The 14346-nt window shown below is 33.6% G+C and overlaps 1 protein-coding gene across 1 annotated transcript; it reads right to left on the reverse strand.

The window, feature by feature from the left end:
- Window positions 1-3215: 3215 nt before the first annotated feature.
- LOC127878456 (uncharacterized) lies at window positions 3216-14134 on the reverse strand. The gene is made up of 8 exons (XM_052424985.1): window positions 13932-14134; window positions 12546-12862; window positions 12143-12312; window positions 9621-10269; window positions 9224-9283; window positions 8812-8858; window positions 7115-7189; window positions 3216-6991 (listed from the first exon to the last, which is right to left on the reverse strand). The coding sequence occupies exons 2-8, from the start codon at window positions 12751-12753 to the stop codon at window positions 5183-5185; spliced, it is 3018 nt and encodes a 1005-aa protein (XP_052280945.1). The 5' UTR covers window positions 12754-12862; window positions 13932-14134; the 3' UTR covers window positions 3216-5182.
- Window positions 14135-14346: the final 212 nt, after the last annotated feature.

Below are 14346 nucleotides of genomic sequence, written 5' to 3' on the forward strand. Positions count from 1 at the left end.
CATCAGTGGTTAGTCGCGAGTGTAGTATAGGTGGTTATGTAATTCTCCCATCTTGAGTTTCACACGGCTTGGGAGATCTGGAATTTATTATTACAGGGTCAATTGAATTTCTTTTGGTTTGATCGGTCCAGTGATTTATTGATTCACAAGTTTAGAACCTGAAGTAAATGTGACCATGGCATTGCCACATGAACATATCATGACGGCCTCTGTTCGTAAAACAAACCTAGCCGTAGCAAAAGTTGAAATAAAATAATCAAATTAATATATTGTTACAATTGCTTTGATAATCTGGATGATATTCGAACTGGTTCTGGATTCAGTTAACTCACGGAAAAGTGTGTTGTAGTTCGGTTGAAATGCAATCAAACCCATGCGTCGCCATGCGATTTACCTATTATTGAACGTTATTGAACAGACAGGCATACATGTGCAACTTTGTATAAACAGGCATCGCCAATGGTTTAATGAGCATTTAAATTGATCTAACATCTTGAATGGATCCAGACGAGTTTTAGGAACCTGGTGTTTGAACGCATCGGACGTGTCCGTGATATTCCGCATACAGCAAGAACTTTGTGCAGTTTTCTGCGCTGCAATACAAACTCGAGCCCTCTTGATTATTTGGAAAGATCTTCATTGCTGATCGGTTATACTAACAAACAAAGAAAATATTAGAAAGAATGTTGGAATGCATGATTTCCACTTATATATAGGGAATTTGTTCGTTCCAATCGTGTATTTTTAAATCATTCTTTACCTCAGTCCAGTAAATAGTAAGCTTAACAAGCCTAACACATTCGACACAATTAAATGTGTATAATAAATATGATATTTTAGAAAAACTAAATTAGAAAATATGTCTCATAGTCTAATAGACTGAAAATATATAGGCTACTCAAAGTTTCTCTTCAAAGCAATTCAGTATTATACGTGTGCACAATTAATACTAGCATATAAACACTCAATAACATTTAATCATACTTAAGCCTAAATTCTTCTTATAGTTTACATAAATCAGAAAATGATCATTATCGAAGAAAGGCTCAAATTGATTTGAGCGTCCCTTGTTTCGGAGCTCAGAATTAAGATATGATATGTTTGATATATATTATTGTATTGATCCTTTTATTTTTACCTTTTCAAACGTAAGTCAGAAAAGCAGAATATCATAGAATATATGTTTTGCTGGTAAAAAATAATAACCTCGATAAGCAAACTTATCACTATTCATCAGTATCATTTAGTGTTCACTTCCAACTTTTGTTGTTAATTTTATTGTTTTTTTACGCCATGAGTATTTCCTATAAGATAGTTTGCATGAATGTGTCATTTATTTATAATAATATTCTTTACACGAAGCATGTGGGTTGATACAGAACTATTATTTCGCTGTTTGTGTTTTTTTTTTAAATATAACCGAAAAACGCAAAGTGTCATTACGCACGATATTTTCGCGACTTTCGTGCGTCGCACAATTGCCGTTTGTTTGAAACAGGTTACGCATCCCCAATTAATTTCCTTTTTTTATATATAGAATTCGCCATCTTTGATCTCAGATTTCACCATGACCGAGCGATAAGCCAATATATATAACTATACATGACTGGAAAGGTGGTTTCATAAGCTTACAAAAAAATTCTATACGCCGTAACTCAAAATAATTACCTTAGAACAAATGCACCGGTTTTGGCAGCTACCGGCACTGCCATTTGAAGGCAAACACCATGCCCTACTATTGAGGCTGGCAACCACCAACATACAAAGAAATGCACAAGTCAGGCCTTTTGCCCTGTGACTTGCACATGTACCTTTAAACTGATACCAAAACGTATACTTTCAAATACATTTTTAAAATCTTATGCACCAGGACCTGCATCATATGTGCTTAGTAGCAAACTAACTGCATGTAAACCCCCAAATTCCACTTCCGTTTAGGGTCATGTAACCAACAACTTAAGACCACCGCAAGGAGATTGCGGTGTCCGCTCGTTAACGAAGTGCCAATCACGTTTTTCTTGTGATGTTCATGATAGGTATTCTGACTTTGTTCACTAGTATTCCCAGTGATTTCTTAATCCGGCAACTTAGAAATTCGCCATGTATGGATTATAAAGTGTCCATTTATTAAAAAAGAGACTAATATTACCTTTCACACGTGCGTATTTTACCTGCTTCAGAAAGTCGAGTAGAATTTCCGTCTGCGTCGGTAATTCGTCTCTGTTGAGAATGGTATAGTGCGACTGGGTTAATTTAACGAGGTGGTTAGGGACTATCTTTGGCTTTGTATAAGGTCGCCAAGGGAATACACAAATCTTTTCCAATTCATTGCGTTCCATGTGAATAGTGTAAATCGTTTTGCAACCGTCATCCCGAATATAAAATTATACTGATTCCACACAATCTATTTAGAGAAGTTTTATTAAGTTAGCTCAATCTCTTAACACGACTTTACAGTTGTTTTATTATGCGTAAAGATACAAGTACGATATTTATTTAATTCGTTGTCGGTGAAATTATACTTTTTTATTGCCGATCAATTACGCGTGACAGACTGTTTATAAATCTGCATGAGTATGGTAGATTGGTTACCTCCCCTAATCTATCGGATACTCTCTATATAGGGATCGGTACAAGCTAATTTTACCGGTCCAAAATTGGATCGGATATTTTTAGAAACATATCGCGTGATTATTCGAGGTTCAGGGGAAGTAATCCGTGTACCTTTTCCGGTTTATTTTCCCGAACTTTTTGACAGCTGACAGGTAAGAATAAAAGCTCGTTCTAGTCAAATAAGATTCATAATACATATGCAACTTGAATACTACATGATACATAATATCCTCGCGTTACTTAAAAGTGGAAATTCTTGACTTGTGAGCATGTAAATCTTTGTATTTGACCTATTTATCAACGGAATGATAAAGAAATTAAAAAAAACCTTGTCTGGGAAACCCTGCGTGCGAACCATAATATTGTAATGTCACGTCACGAATTGCGCTTCCGATGGTCTTCGCGTTATCCAATTAAAATCGCCGATACATTAGCGTGTACCTGTTGTATATTATAGTCAACGGAGTCAACGGTTATATTCAACGGGGGCCCAGTTAATGAGTATGGTTTCTTTGATATTTCAAATCACATGCACATTGATGAATTATTTGACGCATTTACACAATCCTGGTTAGTTATACATATATAACATAATGTTTAAGTTGGTTTATCATATTTATAGTAATATTTCATTTTTTTGCATTTGCTACGCTTCACGTTACAAACTTATGTGTTGCTGTATAATACCAACAGGAAAATGAAGTTACTTTTTCGTACTTCAAGACATGAAATGAAAATTCAATAAATAAAAAACTAAATACAACAAATCAGTTGACATATTCAAAGCAATCATTTCCAGATCCAGATTTCCACTACAAATATTCGACTTTTTCATAGTTTGAATAAATCACATATATGCAGCAAAATCAATAGGAAAACGCATGCCATTAGAAATCCAATACAAATGAAACGAAATGTTAACCAACTAGGTTCTTGTATATCAGACTTAAACACTTTCTTAATTATAAAATACATGTGTTATATTGTAATCATCGTGTCTAGGGCATATTCTGGTGTAATTCTTCTTAAATGATTAATCCACCGTAATATGCGGTCGACACAAGCGTCTATAAAATCAACGATGCAATATCCAATTGTCTACCTGTAATTGTAACTTAATCAATATCAAACCTGTTTGACGAAGTTTAAATTTTAAGGGGTGATGACTGAAAATACTGCACAATCTACTTGCCAATACAATGCATGTGTGTAATTATGTCTAAATACAAATAACAAAGCGTCTTAACTTCCTTACACCAATCAAAGTATTCACATTGTCATGTAACGGTTGGTCTTTCTGCAACACATCCTGGTACACGATATCACGTCATATAGATATTATGTATCCGCTGAAATATGATTCACATTTCATCTTTACTTGTACAAGCAAATACACTTCACGTGACTTAGCTTTTTAATTTGTAAGGTAATGCCGTGAGATAGATTCAGTTTAAGGACGCCTTTGAATTTTATACATATCACTATCTATGACGATGCATTCTTAAACCAGTTGTAAGACAGATATTAACTGCAACATACACAAGTTTAATGGCCGACGCTTATACTGTATATCAAGCCAATTTTTGCACTCAAATTATTAAATTCTTTTTAGATGTTTAGAATTCTTCCATAAAACGGCGATTTATTCTGAGCACACGAATAACAGCAACATATACATTTGAAGAGGCAACACGTGTTGAGTGCATTCAAGTTAATATAATAATGTAAACTCTGCGGCGAAATATGAACGATTTGCTGTGACAAAGGATTCCCATTAAAGTTGTACTAAATATCACTCTTTTTAATCAGAAAGGCACCAACGGACTGCATTCTTAGATCTCCCGTTAATCTTTTATTTAAGACATTGGAGTGTCTACTTGGTTTTCATTTATTTGAACGTATACTTTTTTTATTGCTATTTGATTTAAATTGCGACGTCACGCTATAGGAGAATGATTATTTACAATTATTGATAATGAATTTTTAAAAAACTTTGGACTAGCGGGGAGGCATCAACCGTTTAAAATACCAAACGCTCTGCTTAGCATTTATTTTTTTTACATGCATTGACTCTAGTGTTGTATATGAGAATAGGGGTTTAATTCATGTGCGTAAAATGTCGTATAACATTAGGCTAATCAGGGACGACACCTTCCGCCTACACTGAATTTGTGCAAAGACGAGATTTTCTGTAAACGGAACATACCATATACGCAGAAATTGTCGTCCCCCATTAGCATGTGCAAACTGCACAGGCTAATCAGGGACGACACTTTACGCACATGCATTCAACCCCCGTTTTCACAGAGCTCGGCTGGTAACTGGTCAACACGTACCCCATAGAACCAGTTCTCTACTGAATGTTCTAATTTTCGTTTGCTTAACTCCTTTTTGCACTTTGCTTTTATGTAAAAAATGTAAGGTAACTGGCATTATAAAGCAATTTGGCTTTAACCAAAACTATTGAACATGTTACACAAGGCTATTTTGACATATTTTGTTTACATAAATTGCAACTGCATCCTGGGCTTTGACAGTTTTATCATTATGGTCTGAAGTATCGATTGATTTACAATTTAGGTCGCCAACCGTCGTTTATTATTTTCATTAGCTTCTTCTTTTGAATTCCTCCTATGCTCGCGGATTCACAAAACGATTCTATGCCATCATCTCTAAAAAAACTTCCGTCTAAACGATACTTTAATATCAAATTCGAAATTTCCAGATTTTCTGGAAAACACATTTTGAAACATTCATGCACATCCAGTACTGAATAATCGTAGAAATGCTCCTTTGTCTGCCCCGCACGCATAACTTTTGTGACATCCACATAGCCCTTTGCAAATTCTGCTTTATTTTCTTGGTGAACATCATTATCAGCAAGTGCGTTCAGCGGATCCATTATTTCTTCATAGTCATCTTTATTGTCTAAATGTTCTAATTTTGAATTATGTAACGAAGGTAGGATTGGTGGAATTGAAACGTTTTCGTAAGAGCTTGTATTTTTTCTATCAGTAACGATGGGGACTGAATTCCCATCATCACGTTGTGCAAAGGATTTTGGCTGAACAAACGGTGTATACTTCGAATTCGACCCCGATGAGTTTAACCCTGATTTTACTTTCAAAACAAATATTTCATTGTCAAATTTAATCATTTCTTCATAGCCATCGTTTCTTGGTTTAGGCAATATTTTAGGCTTCATCGTAATGGGCGGTGTGTTTGAGGTAAAAATTGGGTGTGGTGATACCATATTTGTGTATAACGATGACTCAGACGGACTTTTAGTTATTCCCATGGAAACGATGTTTTCAGGGCGCTTTTGGTTCTCCGGATTTGAAACACTAGTTCCATCAGTCTTATCGGGATACTTTTGTTTTGACAAAAGTGAAATTTGGGAAGTATCTGTAAGACTTTCATCTGAAAGAATATGCGGTGACAATGGTAAACTTGGTGTATCACAAGTTATCTCTCCATGATCATCCAAATGAATGGCTGATGATTGGAAATCGTTGTTTTTATCTCGGTTTGTCATTTTTGGCTTGGCACTGGGCTTTGGTGGTGTATTGGGCTTGTTATTGTTATCCTTATTAACTGACAAAGTTGTTACGTCAATAATGTATTTTGATGCCATATTTGAAATTGATTTATTTGGTTTTGGTGGTAAAGGTGGGTGCTCGTCCGTTTGATCGCCTAGTTTGGATATAACAGTTTTGTTCAGTGTGCACTTTCCTTTTTTACTTAACGATGTTTGGCTTAGTTCATGAGAATTGTTTCTCGATTGTTGATTTGTACTAGTTGTTAGATGCAATTCTAAAGACGAATTATTATCTTTGACCTTAACATAGGCATCACTTTCATTGTGTGGACGTTTTTGTATTGGTGATGTCAACGGTTGAACAACTGATACTGTAATTGCGTCCCCTGCATCAGTATTCGTGATCAATTCTTTTGGTGTGAGTGATGCAGAAGGTGGACATGTTTGAAGAGATCCTTGTTGTGCAGTTTTAACTTGCTGATTTGCATCTTGGTTTTCATTGTTCATCGATTTTAAATGTGTACTTGGTAATGGCGTTTTGGTGTCTTGCGATTGACCTATTAATGGAGATGAATTCATTAATGTTTGGTTGTTACTCAAATTAAATGTGTTTGTCCCTGATGAGCTGGGTGTTTTGCGCTTCGGCTTACCATCTTCTTTCGGTTCTGTAAGATTAACGTTAGTTATACCAATAACCTGTTCCTCGGATTCGTTTTGCTTTTCCGGTACCCAATTCAGATAATCTTGACCACTGTTTCTGGCATCTTTCCTCAAAAACAAAACAAGTTCTTTATGGATCACTTTAATTTTTCTTGTCCACTCAACCCATTTGGCATCGATCTGCAAGTAGACGAGTAATGGCGTTTTAGTTTACGAATTTTGTTTACAATAATATGACATACCAACAACTAACCCATGACTGTTTATAACAGTATCAAGTTTTGCAAGAAAAACAATTCTTACCTCCGGGGTTTCGGGAAGAATGCTTTTTCCTGGTGATAACGGGGTAATGATTTCCTGTTTCGCAGCAACGCCATCCTGAAACATTGCGATTTAAAAAGAAACACGTGGGGTTGTTTTTTTAAATAGAAAGCCGAAGCGGATATTATCTCGTTATTTATACAAACCAGCTATATAAGTATATCTTAGATTTTCATGCTTACGGTGTTTGTGCGTTAACAGAGTAGAACAGGACTTGTATCTGTGAATACTTACTAACTGTGAAGGAAGTTTTTTTATACACTAGTGTGGCCCCTGCTTATTTTTGTTTTCCCTGGCATAAAAGGACATCCAGACAAAATAATTAATTTCTATTAGTTTCATGCTTTTTTATTCATTTAAGAATACCTGAGGCACATTCGTATGTAACTAAAATAAGAAATGCATAATGCTTATCATCTGTGTGTATATTTACTTTTAAAACATGTTATTCAAAATTATGATTTAAATTATAGTTTTATCATTAGTTATTCAGTCTTTATTTCTTTGATGGCAAAAGTTAAATTCGAGAATATAATCGAATTAATACTTATTTGCTTCGAAATCTACAAAAGTAATACAAAATAATAATAAAGGGTCGCCATAAATAATAAGTGTATTTTGGGTTAGCGAAAACAAACTACGGCTTGATTACATTTGGGTATGTTGTTGGTAGGTAGGGGGGGGGGGGGTGTTTAAGATAGCGTTAAATCTGAACGTCCCGCTTATTAACTAGAGAACGAATAGATTAAAAGGTGACTTAAAATACAGATACATGATATCAAAATACGAAGTGAATTGAGTCAAGATAGGTACTATTTGAAATAAGAAAGATGGAAAAAAATTGTCAAATAAATTAAACGCAAATGTAGGGTTCCGAGTATTTGATTTTCGAGAAATTTCAATGTTTTTTTCCTTGAAATTTTGTTTAACCAGGATGCATTATGTAATTCATAAGTGTATATACCGCGTATATTGGGTGCGACCTGCAAAAGCTTTCTTCGAACATAAAATGAGGCATAATGTCAAAGATTATAATACAACTATACGAGACGCTCAATAATAATTGTATTTCTGTATTATTATATGAATATATATATTTTGTTTGTTTGTTTGTTTTATTTGTGCATACATGTCAAGTATTTTACAATTCAATGCAATCAAGGCAATAAATAGCGTATTGATTGCATTATTATCATATTCAGAAACATACATTACAAGAATGGTGCCATTTATCACAGATCCAAATAAGATTACGACATGATGTATACACAGGATAACCCGTAAAGCTTAGACAAGTGAACATGAAAAAGCTTACAACGGGGTCCCTATATATAAATTGAATACAGTACTTGTAGTTTAATTGCTATTTATGTTCACCTGCATATATCAAAACAAACGTCCGTTACGTACATGCTTTATATACATACTTGCATAGCATAACACATTTACATAAGTAATTGAGTTTCATATTTTTTGTGATATTTTCTTGAAAATTGTTTTCTACCTTTTATTGCTTCAAGTAAATCAGTTGGTCGCTGTTTTATTTGTCAATATAAAAGGAACGAGTTTTAATACAGTGATTGATGACTATGGTATTGTCTGTTCTATTACGTTTTGATATTTCAATAAATACTGCGACAGACATTGATCCGAAATGTGGTGTAATGAAAATGTGTTACCGGTTTTGTCGCAACACGCGGTTTTACAGATGCCACTGGCTTTGGGTCTGTAAAGTATAACATACTTTGTCAAATGAGCATTTTAAAACAAAAACATTAAATTGGGTACACAATACTATTTTTATTAAGAACTTTTTGTAGCATGAAAGGATTAACTATGTATGACTTGTTATTGTTTTTTTGATGTATTACATCAAGTTTATAGTCAGTATGTCTATTTTGGCAACATTTATTAATGTTGGAACATACATTTAATTTTATTGTGTAAATTGTACATACTATTGAGAGGTTTGTAATGAATGTAAAATATTACTTATGGGGTTTAATGTCCAATAAAGGCATATAAGTAATATAAAGTAGAACACTCTTTTCAATTTTTTCAACTGTTGCATGTAAAAAAACAACAACTCACTTTGAATGGACTCACTCCTATGACTACGTGTTTTCGAAGATTCGTCATCGTCGCATTCATCTGTAAAATAATAGATATTATTGCAAAATACACAAACATTAAACACAATTGAACGCATTGAACAACATGTACGAATTTGTTTCTCAACGATCCTTAAACTTTAACACAGTAGTGAAATCAATTTAAAAATAATTGTTTATACACTGAGTCAACAAATTCGAGTTATTATACGATTGTTCTAAGCAACCAATGCTGGCATCGTCTAACAATGAAAAATAATTACTCCGGCGAAACGATGAAAACAAAATATTGTCGATGAATGTTATTGTAATAAATACAAAATTAAGGAAATAACTAAGCCAAATGTTGCGTACAAAAATAAACAATTGCAACGTACCACTTGGTAACGGCCTTTTTAGACAAATAAATCGTTCTGTGTTAAATTTATCCGCATTCAATGCGTACATGCTTTTCCGAAGCCACTCTGTTTTATTAAAGTAACGAAAATGTTTTTGAATGTAATCCTTTGCATCGTCGTCAGAAAAGCTTGCATGCAGCACTACACTTCGATCCCGGGCCGTTTTGCGTAGCAGAAGAACCTTTTTGCACGTTTCGTTTTTACCGTTAGAGGTCCAAGCTAACAGCATTGTGCTTTTAACAAATTGTGTCACTTCGAGTGGTCCACTTAAGACAATAAGGAGACTCTCTGCATCGTTATCATTATCGCAAACAATTTCCGTGGGACTAACGTAGCCCAATTGAATAAATAATGGCAAAACGGGCAAACAGGACAACTCGGAAAAGGTATGCAACTGTCCGTCATCAATAGCTTCAATGTTAACCTTCTGATCCTCTCGGAAAAGGAAATGATTGTTGCCTATTGAACACGTTAAAAACCGGAAAGCGCTATCCTTAAAAATTGATATTTTCGATAGTATTAAAACACTGCCGCTTGCGACCTTTTGTCCGTCATTGAGTTTACCAGAGGTATTGCAAGATGGTGACTCAGTGTTGAACTTAATGTAGCGCGGCATGTCTTCTAAAACCTAAAATGAACCAAATATACGAACACGATAATCTATATAAAAGTTCATACAAAAAATAATAAGACAATTAAGAGTAAGTAAAATTTAACAAATAAAAACTCATCTTTTTGACAAAATGAATACTATTACGTGTGTTAATAGTTGTGTTGAAGGAACGAAAATTGGTGTACTATTTATTGTTGCTGTGAATGAAGTTGTTGGTGTTGATGTATCTAAGTTGGAAAATATATTCACGTAAACACATGCTATATAAGTTTTACGCATGAGGTACCTTAATGATATTGGTTTAATGTGTTTGATTTCAAATATCAAATCAATAAACACAGACATGCGTTCTTAGAAATAAACATATTATATATGATCAACCAATATAATACAGAACCTACTTGTATTATTGGAATGCGAAAAATAAAAAATACTGTTGTATAAAATGGGTAAAATGCTTAAAAATTTGCGACATTAAAAAATGCAGTGTAAACAAGAAAATCGCAGACTTGTTTGTTTTAATAATATTACATATTATGTTTTTTGATGATGCGTTAATTCTATCTAAAATCGCACGAGTGTAATTCTATTTTGTTGCGAACAGTTCTCTTTATTCAAACGTTAAATCATGCTTTGATTAGTTATTGAAATCTATACATTGGTTACCACTAAGTAATTATTTTGTATCTTTATGGTTACCACATGCTAAGTGTAAAACGGCAACTTATTTTCAATATCTCGGATATGCTCATGCAACTGGAAGACTTGATTCATGTTCACTGTAGATATCACATCACACGTAAATTAAGTATTGTTTAATTATTTGCATCACATATGTTCACACAATCATTATGAATGATATGCATATTAACATTATTGAGAATGTCTGTTGGACTTTATTCTCTTAATAAGACCGCTAATCTACCATAACAAGTCTGGTATAACTTTGACGAATTGCTAGTTAGATAACACTATCTAGCTTATGGATTAAAATCAACTAAATAGCTGGTGCATGTATGTATACGCGTTACATGTTAGCTAGAATTTCGATAAGCGATTGGTGAATACAGCATTATGAAAGTGTTTACAAACAATTATAATGCACATCGAGATTGCTTCACATTAATTGTTTTATAAATATATAAACATGTAACATTTGTAAAAGTGAGTCAGTTTTGCCAATAGAGATATACATCAAATATGCTTTTAGAAAAGGTTTTCTTGTTATTCCATGAACATAATATGATATGTTTATGAAAAGTTCCACGGAATCTTTCTACAACGGTGTTACTTAAAGCACTATTACCACAGAATAACTAGAATTATGTGTTTATTTTTTACATTTCTGCTGCTTAAGACCAACATAATGTTGACCAACAAAACATGCATGTCAATATATATTTCTCCTTCGTTTCTTTAATAACCTTCATCTTGAAAATGTAATATCAAAGACATTTACCGTTTACTCACGTGAACAATCACATGACTCTAATCTTAGTATTACAAACACATTGTTCTATCAGCTTTACTACCGATAGAGTTATCTCTATCTCTATAAAGGTTTACATTTCTTTCTGTTCAAACAATTACTTCAATACTTATCCAGATCGATTGATGAAGCAGATGGTGTGTATGACGGTCTCATGAAATGATTTTGTTGCAATTTTCGATTAAGGACACAAACATACCGATGTTGCTTGTTGTTAAATTTTATTATTTTTTATATTATTATATTTTCTTTTTGAAAATATATACGAGTACTTTTTAAAAACAGTTAATCTTCCAAATATTACACCACAACCAATTTAACTGAACTGCGCCTGAATGTTATGTAAAGAATTTAACACTTTCGTATACCTGGTTGCTTTTTCTGAGTCGGTATACGAACCTCCTTTATGGTGGTAAACAACTTTCGAGAACCGGGTCGGGGTATACATCTCACGCATCCTTGGTATTCGGCTGGTAGAAAGAACTCCCTGCCCACTAGCTCGCTACGTCGACGTGCAAATTCTATACCTTTGTAGGCTATCACTTGATCTTCTTTGTCGAATCGTAACACTGAAAAAAGCTGCCTTTTGTATTTCCCGTCTTTATTTTACGTGTCAATAAACAGTCCCTGTAAAATGCAAGGCATAATATGCAAACTTGATATGCAATTTTGCTAGACATTGGTCCAACACTTGACTTTAATGACCTTTTGCTTATCAGAATCTATCATAGTTCAACCATGTGTGCGTATTATTTATCAAATGTAATAACGTTATTTACGTTAAAACTAAGATAAATCTTACCTTTGACTCTAACCAACTTTATATCTTCAAGTTTGCTGAGCAAAAATTCGATGTCCGTTGGAATGTCTTCATCGTTGTCGGTTACCTCGTAGTCCGACGGGGTTACTCTGACAACGGCTGGAAGTGAACACTTTTTCTCGGACATGAAGTCCTCAATGCAGCAGATGTTTTCATTGCAGTATGTATCGTCAGCTGACGATGACGTCATCTTGTTGTTGTTAGTAACGCTTTGTCAATTCTAGCGCGATGGCGTTTTTGTTCGACTGTTATATAATCCTTTTACCGTTCGGTAAACACTTCTACCATCGATCGCTTTCCTGAATCAATATGACATTTTAAATGTTTTTTTTCTGTGATTGATTGGGAAATATCAATGATTTAAAAGGGAAAAATCGCTGTTTCAAACTGTTTGAAAATTACAGTTATAATTCTCATAAATTTGTATTGTTTGAATGTGAAATTACGTCGTTTTTACTTAATGACGCATTTATTAAAGCGAAATCTCCAGTTTAACTCTCTGAACATGTAAATGGAAAAAAAATGAATCAAAAGACTTTGTTTTGTTGTTTTAGGTAAATTATCTATTTTTATTCGCTCTCGATCATAAATAATAGGCGTGTTATAATAGTGGTATATTCATTTCGCTCTCTAGGATATCTTATAACATGATTAGATGAAATGTAAATACGGTTTTACAACGTTTGTAAAGAATGTGTTGAAAGATCAAATGTTTATCTTAAGATACATCACGTCGACCATAAACTGTACGTCCTCTGTCATTATGGCATTAGGCCATAATGATTTGTATGGAGTGTATGGAGTAGACATTCTACAAATGGGCTTTACAAATATTAAACACAAAGATCGATCGCATTCTAGCTACACAACCTTATTTCAATACACATATTCAGTGTTTTGTCGATAACTCAGGTTAATAAGTAAAACAGAAAAATAATTGCTTTATCTTATTATTTTTTTTGTAAAAAAAATAAAATATTAAAATGGAGTGAACATTTAAATACCGATATTTTTACCAATACAAAATAAGTTTAAATGTACAATTGGAATGTCGATGAGTTTTCGTTGAACATGGTAAGAGCAGAAAGAAGGTTGAGGTATCGAATCCCCTTTTGAATAGCGGCTGAATCGCAGGCTTTAGTTGCTTTTAAAATACCAAACTTCAATATATAAAATAAACGTTATAATGTATAATAATAGAAATTTCAAAAGCAAAAGTATACTCGAATACTAGAGTATTGTGTGCCAGTACAGGCCGATCAGTGTTTTATTTAATAAAAGTACTAACACAGCTGGTATAAGTTAACGCATTTATTCAGATGAAATTCTTTATTTATATATCATATATAAGACATAAATAAGGCTTACCAGACAATGTGGGATTTTATTTGAAGATTTCCAGATTATACACATTAAACTACTGTACTTTAAACAACTATGTGTGTTTTACAGTTTTAAAACTTCCTGTTAGAGGTAAACTATTATGTACATTTGTACTTGTCACATGTTTATGTAAATACATGCCCGCCTTCGATTAAGGTGAAACTTCCTACATTCACGCGATAACGAACACTCATTGTAACGGTCGAGATAATGTTCGATTTATTGTATTACTAGTTTATGATATGCAAACTATGTCAACAGATGAAAAGGAACATGTGATATGCGAACACGATTCCATCACTGTTTTCAAGCATGTTTAAAGGGGCCTTTTCACAGATTTTGGCATGTATTGGAGTTTGTCATAAAATGCTTTATATTGCTAAATGTAAACATTGGATAT

This window comes from Dreissena polymorpha, chromosome 1 (genome assembly GCF_020536995.1).
Source record: "Dreissena polymorpha isolate Duluth1 chromosome 1, UMN_Dpol_1.0, whole genome shotgun sequence".
NCBI classification, from domain to species: domain Eukaryota; kingdom Metazoa; phylum Mollusca; class Bivalvia; order Myida; family Dreissenidae; genus Dreissena; species Dreissena polymorpha.